The 12,694-nt window shown below is 44.3% G+C and overlaps 1 protein-coding gene across 1 annotated transcript in view; it reads right to left on the reverse strand.

Annotated features, from left to right (window-relative positions):
• The window catches only part of lrig1 (leucine-rich repeats and immunoglobulin-like domains 1), a 35,453-nt gene extending 23,613 nt beyond the window's left edge, over nt 1-11,840 (reverse strand). Inside the window, exon 1 of the mRNA XM_069678261.1 lies at nt 10,793-11,840. Coding sequence (XP_069534362.1) covers nt 10,793-10,995 — 203 coding nt within the window. The 5' untranslated portion in view covers nt 10,996-11,840. The remainder of the gene's footprint in view (nt 1-10,792) is intronic.
• Nucleotides 11,841-12,694: the final 854 nt, after the last annotated feature.

A 12,694-nucleotide genomic window follows, 5' to 3' on the forward strand; every position in this document is an offset into this window, starting at 1 on the left:
ATTAGAGTGATTTGTCCGCTGATATAGCGTTACCACCATCACAGAAGGAGGGGGGGGCATATGTGTGTATGTGTGTGTGCGCACCTTACACACATCTGCATTTCAGATTCGAGCTTCCCACGCCACACGAATTTATTTCGCGCATAAACAAGTGCTATCTCTGTCGCACACACACACACACACACCTCCTGCCTGGCTGGCATGCAGCCGGCCTGTTGGCAGAGGGGAGGCTGCAGTAAGAGGGGTGTTTGTGTTTGTGTGGCGGGGTTATGGCTAGGCGAGACAAAGGGAGCCTACAGCTCTGAGCCGCCTGCCTCCCGCCCCTCCATCCCTCTGACCAGACGTGAGAGACGGCGCAGGAATGTTTCACAGGCCTGCCGAGAGATGGCCGCTTGTTCCCAGAGAATGGGGACACTTTTACCTGATGCAACACATTCCTCATCCTCTTGTCCCACCGTGGCCTTAAAGGACCACAGACAGGGGGGAAAGGGAGCCTAATTCTGAATTCTTCCAACTGAGTTCCAAAACAGGAATATAGTACACTGAAGCCCCTTTCCCACTGGTCAAAAAACCCTGCTAACACCCGGCTATTTTGCTTGGGGAAAGGTTACCATCGGCATTGGGACCTGACTCTGCAGTGGACCCGGGTCATTATCGCCTCGGCTCCGATTGGCACTGATGGGAACACAAAACCTGTGTCGACCGGCTAATCTCCGCCCTCTTCATGCTGTTCGGACGCACAAGTTTGTCGGCGCCGAGTTTGATACACAGACTGAATGAGTAATAGTTACAATAAAGACCTAACTACTGCAACATCTTCACTGTTTACTAACCCTGTCTACGGTGCGTTTGTGACGTCAGACGGTGACGCAGCAGAAAAGAGACCGAAAGGAGTATACTTCCATGGCAATGGGAAAAGAGACAATCGGCATCTATAAGCAGGTCTTCACGGGTCTGAAAAACCTGCTTCAACGCGCTAATTCCGGTGGGAGACTGGTATAAGAAAAGTCAATATAGTAGCTAAAAGGCTGTTATGGCTGCCACTCGCCTTTTTAATCCCATTTATTCCTATCCATCTTAATCTCCGCCTCACTTGACAGATCTCCCTTTCTTGTCTTCTGTACTTGATAGCAGATAATGACAGCCTCCCTCCCCAAAGCTTTCTCCCTGCTTGTGTGTGTGTGACGAGATAATAGCAGAGCATGTGTCTGCCCTCCAGGCACAGGCCTGACAGGGAGGTGTGCATGTGTGTCTGTGTTATGATCATTTTACTGGGGCACCTCCCATTGTGGCCTAGATCGCTTAAAATTGTCGTCCCCTGCAACAGGAGGCAATTACCTCGTTATGGCGAAGCTAAGTGAAAAATCACACGGCTTTTCCTATGGGCTGCCTCTGCCTGAAGGTACGTATATTCAGCAGGCACACACACACACACACCTGAGACACACACAAACACACTTGGGAGAGCAATGCCGCTGTCTTCAGTAGTTTTTTTACGACTTACTTTTGGCACAAAGTTTTATTACAAGGTGGAGAATTAAAGGTGGAAATTGGCTCTGTCCATGTTCAAAGGCATCAAAGTCCAAGCTTAAAATAAAGTCCAAGGCAAAACAGAACAAAAGTAAGTAACATTCGAGAGCCAAACCTGCCGTGCTGGTGCTAAAGGCCACAGCAACAAACAAAACTGGTCTTTTTGTGCGTGTTTGCAAGCACGCATGTGCCTCTTTCTCAGTCACCTATGATGTTTACATAACTGAGGCCTTTTTTCTCTCCCTTTCATTCAGCCAGATTTATCCTCCTGCCTATCAGATAAGATAAGTTTCACAGCATTTTAACACCTACTGTCTGAGGCGGCGATGGTGATAACGCTGGTTTCCCTCCCTCTCCTACACTCCCTACGCCTCTTTCCTCTGTAGAAGGAGGGGGTTGTAGGAAGGAGGGTGGAGGGGGGGTGTCTTCACTGCTAAGCCAGGTTAATGCTTTCCAGAAAGTGACCTTACAATCATGCTGTTTCTGGAACAGTTTGTCGAGTCGGGATCAGAAGCCGAAAAGTCATTAGAGTTTTGGACTCTGAGAGATACAGACGCAGAAACTGGGAAAATTGGGAGGCTTCCAAATAACCTGTCGAACTGTGAACTCGCTGAAGAGATCAAACCTGCGCTGGCACAACAGCTTGAAAAGGTTCACTGCATACAATTCAAGCAGCCGGAGGAGGATGTATACTTTAGATCGGAGCTGTCGCTGTGATTAACCATGACAAACACTACAAAGCAGTCTGCCTTAATGCTTCGAACACAGCATTCCTTTGTTTGGTATAACTAGTTTATACAAATGGGCAGGACTGTTTGACATTAGTCAGCCAGATTAAAGTCAAAGCGCTGTGTGCCAGGTACCTCACCAAACAAAGTGTGTGTTAATTTAGGGCTGCATGTTGAGCCAGATACAAATTTCCCCACTGAAAGCGAGCTGCTCTTACTGGCGCTCTGCTGCCAGGTGAGCATTTGGTAACAGTCGTGTGAAATGTCATTCAATTATCAATGGTTTCAAAAGACAGTCAAAGAGATTATTAAAGGTTGGGGATCATGTTATTACTCTTGCACTGAGTGTGGTTTTACAAGTATCATTTTACTTTCACTTAAAAAAAAGTAAAAAGAAGCACTCCATTTCCCAGAAGTCATCATATGCAAGTTTAACCCAAATTTTTATTTAAAACAGTAACAAATCATCATTTAACATTTAAAGTTATAATCTCGAATATCTCAGTTTTGTTCTCTTTGGCAGCACCGTTGGCGATAAACGGTAATTTTGGGAGCGCACTTCACCATGACGACGTCCACGGTTGGCTCCCTTTGTTACGGTTGTAACTCGGTTGCTTTCCTTTTTAGTCTGTTTGCCTTCATCTGAGCGTCCAATTTGTTTCTTTTTCTTTTGATTTTCACTTATTTTTGAAGTTGTATCTGTAGTCATCGATCCTTTCTTTGTTTGTTCAGCCATAGTAGATTACTGTTTACTCGCAACACTTGCAGAGACCGGAAAAGCAGCCGCTTAGCTCCGCCTACCCTCTCTGGCAGACCAGCCACTGCTGGGTGATGGAAAACGCGTCACTAACTGGGCGCCGCTTGGGATTTTATTCCAGGAAAGTCGCCACACAGTCTGTAATACTGCAAATGCAAAGGCTTTCATCAGTGGGCCATAGGCTCAGTCACTATTGTGTTACCTCATTAGGCGATCGATAGTGACTTAACAGACATTTATTTAATTTCTATCTTTAAGTAGATCTTAAACTGCACTAATCAAACATTCCAAGTGTGTAAGTGTCAGCATAACCTCCTTTCTATTAGCAGAAATGGAGAAACACGAAACATGAGGGCGGCCAGACTTGTAGTTTCACTTCCCACCTTCCAGCCCCAAACCCATCAAGCTGCCACAACCCAAACACCCCGCCACACAAACAATAACCACAAACACAGACAGACTGTTAAATGTCAGGAGGGAAAGGCTGCTCTGATTACCGGCAGGATTTTAAAACAGAAGGCTGCAACACAATAACACAGAAACATACAAACGGTAATCTCAGAAACAAAAACAAAATTAACCACCTGTTGACAGTTTAAGCTTGAGAGTATCAATTTGTAGTTGCTACTTTTCAGACATTTCGGCCCTTGCTTTTCACACTTTCCTGCTTCCATGGGAAATATGAATAATGTCCAACAAATGTAACCTTTGTATCTTATAAAAGCATCAATCTTGTCCTTTTTCATCCTTTTGTAACCTTACAAAAATAATTCCCAGATCAACAGATAATCAGTGAACTACTGGAAGGATACATGAGCATTCATAGACATAAGCTTCATTCTGAGTCTGCTGGGAAAGGCCTTAAAAAAGACAACGTGATAAACTCCCGTTAAGCCCGTCTGACTAAGCAAACTGTCTGAGGGAGAAAAATGGGGCTCAGCGCCTGCACCACAGCGTCATTGCTGGACCGTGAAGCTGATCCGACATATAAAACTCATTAAAAGGCTTTAAAAAATAGCTGTGTTATGGGTGCTGTGGGAGTAGAGGAAAGCTGGGAGTATAGCAGTGATGTCATAGCGTATGACACTATGCTTGTAAGTCTGCACACAGTCGGTGTGTGGGAGAGAGGAGGTAAAGAGCGGGGGGCTCACACATACGGAGATCCATCATCATTATCTTTCCCGTTTATATCGCACATAAATGCAGGGTGAACTTTGCCCGCTCAAAGTGTGAAGTGATGTCAGGGATGAGCCTTCTGTTGTCGAGCTGCGAGACAAAGGCCCTTTAATGTGCTCGATTTCAGAGCATCATAAAACCAGTCAAATAATAACCTGAGTGTCAGGGAGGCCAGGCGCGCACACACAAACACACACACACACACACACCAACAGTCTTCCTGTCATTAAGGCCCAGTTTATAGCCAGGCAACTGCAGTGAGAGTGTACACAAAGCTAACACCAGCTCCAGGCCACCATTTTACACACAAGTCAAACAGAGGAAGGAAACGGGCAGAACAAAGCTTCTATCTTATCAGCTTTGACAAGGTTAAAAGCACGAGCCGTCCAACAAGATTTGCAATAATAATGACAAATGTGATAAGCTACAACCGGAGCGAAACACCATGAGAGTGAGATCGCGGGAGGTTGAGGAGATCTAAGGTGCGAGATCAGAGAAAAATAGCACACATGGGATCAGCATATTTCACCATTTGCACTACAGATTCCTCCCCCACGCACACACACTCACAGACACACACAACTCAACAAAGGAGCTGCTGCAGCCTTTGAAATCAGCCAGGCTAGGAGGGAGCGTGACTCAGTTTCTGTAGTTTTTTCCGAGGCAGGAAGGAGGGCCACATCTTGGGGCCATGTGCACCACCATTCTTCACGCTGCTGGTTTTTGGGGGGTTCAAGCCGGGGATGGAGCGGGGCACTCCAAACAAACAGGGAGAAGGTTGGGAAAAGGCTCCGCGCTAGCCCGAGGCAGCGCATGAACCCACGGCCGGGCCCGAAGACGCCAGCTCGGACACTCCAGAGGAGAGGCCCAAAACCACTCCTTCTGTCCACGCTGCGTGCTCCTACAGTGTGTGCACACAGCGCTCATACACACAGGAACGTGCTCCTGCATGTTACACTGGATTCCTGCGTGATAACAATATAATTTGTTTCAAATGGTACCAGATTACTTCATTATGAGTAAAAGGAAATGAGCCTCCCCAATTAATCTGAAAGAATAACAAAAGTACTGCATGTCTCTGGTTTAAGTACTTTGTAGACATGTGACCTTCTGCTCTCAACTTCAAAGTGGACAAAAAGACAGAATCGTTCCTCAATTCTTATCCTACACATTGTTTATTTTACTAGCAGAGCAAAATTCGGCAATAATTACCCTCCAGACAGCGGTGAAACAAGCGTCTAAATATTGGACTGAGCTATCTTAACAATCTACGCACATGTGGATGTTTGGCCGTCTAGACTGAGGAGCTCTGATGCGCCTCTCCTTTCTCCAGTCTCAGAAAGTAAAGAGGCTAATACGGGGCGAGAGGCTGAATAAAATACTTGGCCCAACTTAGGACTCAAAGCTCCACTGACTTCTCGAAGGGCCGCCTGATTTCTGGGGAGAAGCTGCTTCTCTTGCACAGCACCTCTTCCTCTCCGTCCAAGTCACGCTTTTTTTTTTTTTTCTAACATCTTCTCCAGATTTCCAAACTCTTACCAGATGTAGAGAATTCGCAGATGATTCATCGATCAAGCCCACTTTGTAGACACCGACTTTGGGGGGAGAGGGAAAGGTGGAAAAAAAAAAAAAAAAAAAAGGTTGGCGCCCTAAAGTGTCTTCACAAAAGAGCCATCTATTCTGCTGACTGGATTCCTGTAGGATGACTTGCAGCAGCAGCTGTTTGATTGTCATTAAAGCCAGAGCGAGGCCATGAGCTCACTCCATATCTTCATGTTAATGTCAGACTTTATCTCTCCTTATTAGAGCGGGGGCTCAACCTTAGCGGTTCCTTCCTAATTTGTGATTTTTTTGCATGAATTATCTCACTCAGCTGCTTTAAATTTTCAAACAGGAAGTCCCTTTACTTGTACTATCCTTTACACAAAACAGCCTGATAAGAGAGGATAAAGTGACGAGCGGACGATTAAAATCAGTGCCAGTGATAATATCATCCTAAAGCCTTCCCAACACTTTGAAATATCTGCGAGAGGGCATTCAAGTTACACATCCAGGGAAAACTACGACAATAAACAAACTGAGTTTAATCACTCCCATTACCACAAGATTACAAGGCTGCGTAGCTAGAAATGCCCTCCAAACCACAAGAAGCTCAGCCCTGCTGAGTGCTGCTGCTGCTGCAGAAATACTCACCTGTTTAAGCAAGAGGAGAAGCGTTGCTGCAGTTTGGGGCTCACACAGCAGCCAGTCTTTAGAACAAGCTCAAACTAACAGTAGAAATCGTCGTGACAGAAACACTGTGCTTAAGGCGAGCGTATCGAGTGTTGCACATTACCATTGCATGCTTATTTAGAGGTCAGATTAAATAAACCATAACTTAAAAATAAAGGAGTTGTGTCTGACGATAAGTGACATACACACGCAGTCTTGTACTCTTTCATTTCCTCCGGCTTCTCTCAGTGTGTTAAAACATGTGTGACAGTGGTTGAGGTTTCTGACCACTGACAGGACTTTCACCAAATAGTGGAACCAGCCTGAAGGCAGCAGCGGCAGCAGCAGACCGTGACATTGACAAAACACTTCCATGCAGTGGGCAGAAAATGTCTCCCCCACCTCCCCTCATATTCCCCCAGGCCAGGTGATCTGCAGCCCCACCCTCCGCAGACCGGTGCGCAAGCAGCCAGCTGGGCTCAGAGCCCCTGCCAGGAAACCACCGACACAAACCCATATCCTGAGGGCAGGAGCCAAAACCAACTGTTGGGGGTGGTGTTTACCAATAAGGCTGCGCTGCGAGGTTTTAAGGCTATGGTTTGGGGTTGAGCGGCAGCAGAATGTTTGGTGTACGCCAAACATTATGGCCAACACGTTGGGAAACTCGGGAAACCACGAGGGTAATGTTAGCTTACAAAGGCGACCATTCAAGAACAGACTTCTTGTATGCTTTTTCACAAGTTACTTCAAGCTGATGAAGCAAGGACTCGACATATACAAATAACAATAAAAGCTCACCGCATTAAAGGTGCAGCTTTTTCTTATCATAAGAAACAAAAGGATTTTACAATCTCACATGAAAAAGACAGAGACGCTGGCAAACAGACACCCTGTATCTGCTTATTGTCTATCCAACCACAGCAATCTCAGTCAAAATTAGCAATGTTCATGCTTTTATTTACTCGCAAAATCCTTTTACGCCGGTGGCGCTGTGGGCAAAATGCATTTTATACACATTACCCGGGCTGCAAATAAGATAAGGCACTGCTCCTGAGAGGGGATATGCGACTGTGTGAGAGCAAACTTGCTTTGAATGATATTTGGCAATTCATCAATCAGGAAAAAATGACAAACATCTGATGCTGGAGGTCAGATTGTTCAGTGTCACAAGCACTGAAGTAAAACAGCAAAGGACGTGTCGGACAAAGACACTGAGGCTTTCAAGACGCTACATCAGCCCTTTAACCTCAAGAGCATACCGTTAAAAAACCTGGGAGGACAACAGCGATCAGACCGTATATGGATCTTTTTCCCCTCCCTAGTTCTTCTCATTCCCTCATCATCTCTCCTTGTTACCTCGACCAGGATGTGCCAACAAGTTTGTTTCCTTGAATCCTCATCATCGCAACTTTCTTTCATTTTAAAATCGTGGTGGAAAGAATTGTTGAGGCATTTTTTCCAGCTTAAGCATCATTATTGCTACTGATGGATAAACTGCCCACACCTACCCACGACTCATCTATCTCCCCATGACACACATTAGCTCTGAACATGACTAAGAGCAGTTCTGCCTTCATGTCAACTTAATGCCACTTCCGTCACTTGATTCAAGGGGATTTTCCAGGGTGGTCTCAATCTTTCTGAGGCAGAAAAGATATATGTAGAGGATAATGTCACTTTTGGGGGCGTCAGCAGCAACCTCCACAAGAACAAAACTCTGAAATAAAAAATGATTGCCCACAAGCGAACACCAGAGTTTAAACCAGCACCAAACATGAGAGGGTTACTGGAGCAGCTTGAGCAACTTCAATTTTACAGACAGAAAAGCAGGACATAATCTCTTGAAATTGTTGCACAAAGCACACGTGTTTGCACGGCTAATTGGAGGCTTCTTATGGATTAACAACACAGTCAAATCCTACAGGTGGTTCAGGTTATCAAGATGTTCCTTTATACTGCATCTGCATTATGTAGAGGAGAGAGGCAGCTGTTCTAGGTGACTTATGTTTACTGACACCCGACAATATTTTCCGCACTACCACCACCTCCACCACCACTGCTGCTGCTTCCTGTCTGAGATAAACACAACAGAGACAGTCAACTCAACACTGATTTGGCTCAGATGCCTGAAGGGAAAGGTGGACAAACTATTTGACTACATTTGAAACAAAGACAACTGAGAGTCAGCTCTATAGACAGGATAAGACTATTATTGCTGCACTGTTCTGTAACCTTTGCTATACTAACTTGTCGTTTGTGTCCGTGCTACAGTTTCTCTTTCGTATATATAAGTAACACACACGGACAGGAAGCACACACACACATTCTGGTGCTAAGGCAGCACTCAAAACTAAAATAACAAGTTTTAACCCAGAGCACAGAAAGTCATCTCATCCTCTAAAGTGGCCAGGACTCAGTGTAAGGTACCTGTAATGGGATCACACGGGGCCACATGTAAAATGGTCCATACTTGTCTCGTTGGTTACAGTAATCATCAGCTAAACTGGCTCGTTTACAGATCCCCGAGGAATAGAGCTGGTTCACTTTGAGGTACCTGCCAACATTAGAGTATCTCAAGAGATGTGGAAATATGCGACCAGGGTGTTTTAAAAGATCATTCAAAGCCATAAAGTCATTCCCTTTGAAAACAGTCAGATTGCGGGTCCTTAAATCTCGGCTGATAAGGTTTCGCTGTGATAACAGAAGTAAACTGGAGCAAGTCCGAGCTCATGCAGGACCCTGTCTTATGCACAAACCAAAAGGTTTGCAGCAGCTGTTTCAGACGGGACATTTGTCCCACAGTGGTTGTCCATTTGTCCATGAGGACAGGAGACACAGTGTGTCTGCGTACACGCATGATAAACAGCGTCTGCACTTGAACTTGGCTAAGTGGTGCTTCGGGGCAATGAGGCTACCCGGGCACAAGTGCTGTTATTCATGTTTTTAGAGGACTTTTTAAAAGTTGCATTCCTCACTTCCCAGGGGAAGACAAACCGCCTAACACAGGAACCTGGGAGCCAACGAGCCTTTTGGTCTTTAACCCCACATTCCCAGCAACGCACACAAACACATGCAGAAAAGTCTGTAACAAGATGCCTAATTATCACAATTGCCACTGGACATAGTGGTTGCAATAAACTGTGGTGAGAGCCAAAAATGTTGATTGGGAGGACAGAGTCGTGTTGTCTGTAAATAAATTGTGTCATTTAGCTTGATAAGTGCTGAAGTTCCCTAAACACCGGAGGATGTTCCATAAAAATGCCCCAAATTGGCTCATTTCCTAAATGAGCAGGCAGACAGGGCTTCATTTGTTGTCGGACTTATCCTGAGGAATCAATGTTTAATTCCCAAGAAATGCAATTTGTGAACTGTGGCAGGCGAAACAGAAACAGGAATTGAGATAATACCTGTCATTAATCTGACTGAATAAAGGAGATGCTTATTTGTTATGACATGTTCGAGTCTATTTGTCTAATCCCCCTGAAGGGACACTTTCTTCATTCTAATGCAGGAATTATGAATACATTTTTAGATTGATGCACATGTCTACTATCCATGTGTCAAAGAATATGACAGATATTGAAACTTACTTACTGTAAATGATTATTATCATGGCCTGTGATAATAAATTACATTTCTGAAACAGACACAGAAATATGCTGCAAGGAATAAGAGGACTTTGCAAACTACCAGGATCTTTTTGAGAAGAACAGTTTTATAGTTTTGTTGTTTTTTCTGTAATCCTAAATATCTAAATGTACCCTTGAGCAAGGCATTTACCCCTACATAAAAAGATGTCCACTAACAGAATGACACCTGTTAAATCGCTGCAAGTCACTGAGCCACATCAAATAGGTTTACAAAAGCAATGCACCAATAAAAATAATCTTATACCAGAATGATACATTTAGCCTATTGTACTTCCGTTACTTCCATTGTACTTTTTATTTTGAATTGGATAAACAATCCTTATCATGATGTGTCTGTACAGTCTGAGCAGAAAGTGCTGCTGGTTAGTTGCTCACTTCCAGAGTTGGATGAAGGGACCTAAAGGGGACTTTAATCCAGGTGTATCAGGGCCCCCTGCAAAATGAGTTAACCTCATTTAAAACATACTAAAAGTTAAAAAGTAACTACTCCCACAGCTGTCCTTACTCCCTCTGTTAAAGCTGATACACATTAATAAGCAACACAAAAACGGAACCACAAAAATCTTTTCATACGGGGAGAGAAGCCCTAACAGGGCAACATTGCCTCACTGCTATCTTTTTGTGTCTTCGAGAAAAAGTTTCTACGCAGATTTTATTAACTTTTCTTTTCTGTACAAACACTATTACCCCGTTAAGGGCTGGTCAATAAATAGGCAAGGGCAACTGAGCGCTTTACTTACAAGGAGACGGTCCGGACTGGAAGGTCCAGAGGCGCAGCTGTCAGCTCCAGGTTACTACAGTCCACTGAATCCCCGCTGCACGTGCAGTTCTGGGCACACGGGAAGTCTGAGCTCAATCCAGAACTGATAAACAGCTCGAGCGAGAAAATTAAATAAAAAACACAACGAGAAACATATCCAAATCGTCCCAGGGACGCCGCCATTTTGTATCCAGTTTTAATAGCGCGGCCGCTGAGCTCTCTCCTCGTACCCACAAACTGTGAATATTAATGCAGCTTCGGAGAGACTGAACGCCCTTTACAGCACATTAATAGTCTTCTTGTTATACAGAGGCTATTACAAACTGTGTTGTAGTAAAAAGTTTTCCATCCTCTTGACAGTCTTTTAGGAAACAAGTTCCCAGTCCAACTTTCTCCTTTGGTGTCCGACGCGGGCTAAAAAAATCAAAGGTGATTCACAGTTTAACCTGCAAAAGTTTGCTACAGCGCCTTAAATTTCAGTAAAAGTCGGAAAAGAGTGTTCATACAGGGCTAAACACTACTTTCTTGATAGGAAAGCTGCTTTTGGAGGCATGTTTGAAAACATGCAACAGCAAAGTGTTAAAGGACACTGCGCCCGGATAGCTCTCAAAATAACTATTGAGCAATGAAGCAGCAGCAACACTGTTTAAAACTTAGCTCAACTCTTACAGTGACGTATTACGCAGTGATATAATGTCCACTACAAAGGTAAAGATGTAGCGAATAAGTTAAGACCCGCGGGGATAGTGCCTAAAAACTCCAGCGTTGGTCTCTCAAGCCGAGCGCTGCATATCGTCCAAATCTCCGCTGTAACTCGAATAAATCCAACTTTGTAAAACACACCGTCCTTTCCAGAAGAACTCAACCAGCAGCTTATCAGGTGCAGTCTGCGGTCACAAAATCTCGACGATCCGATTAATAGCAAAATAGAGTCCCCCCTCCTTCCGACCGTGCACCACCACCATGAGTTTTTTCCTTTCTTGAGTTACTTTTCCTTTTTTTCCTGGGTGATCGTTCCGTAGTCCCACGTTGGATGCACAACGGCGATTCCAGGGTCCTCCTTTGGCTTGCCGTGATTGGCTGTTGCAGCGTGATGGGCGGGTCAAGTCCTAACCCCATTGGTCGCTGCGGATTCTCCGCGCAGCGGATAGTTTGGGAGCCTTTGAGCGTATGTCAATCAGCGGTTGCTGGCCCGCCCATGTTTCCCACCCCGGGGTGTGAAACCGCACCACCTCCTCTCACTCTCACTGCTTCTTAAAGGGACAATCACCGGGATCAAGCTCTGTAATCGCATTATAACAAGCCATAATAACATAATTGGTTTGAATGCAATAACAATGCCATTTTAAGTGTTTGTTGGTGGGACTGAAATCAAGATTTACATGTAAAAAGAAAAAGTCAGAGAGGAAGTAGTAAACGATATGGTCTGTTTCCTCCGATCGTCGCACAGGTAATTTGAAAGAGAAAGCAACTAGTGTGACTCGACTACTGTCACTTTTAGTAACACTGGCATCATTTTCCAACAACTATTGTATTAGAAACTGCGCCTTAACAAATTGGTTTTAACCTTCCTCATTAGCTCTGTAAATAATCAACAGTTCCATGTAACTCAATACATGTAATCAAAGTGTGTACTGAAGTAGTTTTCTGAGGTACCTATACTTTATATGAGTGACTCCATTATATGTAACTTTATACTTTGAACTGCTCCACTTCATTTCAGGAAATATTGTGCTTTGTATTCCACTACACGTGTTAGATACATCTAATTTGAATTACTTTAGGCCTACTGATTCAGCAAAGGGATGCAAAAATAATCCATAATATATAATTTTATGCAAATTTTTTGTGAAGTCAAATTTGAAATTCAACACTTCTAACA

The sequence above is a fragment of the Semicossyphus pulcher genome, unplaced genomic scaffold, assembly GCF_022749685.1.
Source record: "Semicossyphus pulcher isolate SPU_LCO1_2020_fin unplaced genomic scaffold, fSemPul1.0.p SCAF_3, whole genome shotgun sequence".
In the NCBI taxonomy this organism is placed as follows: domain Eukaryota; kingdom Metazoa; phylum Chordata; class Actinopteri; order Labriformes; family Labridae; genus Semicossyphus; species Semicossyphus pulcher.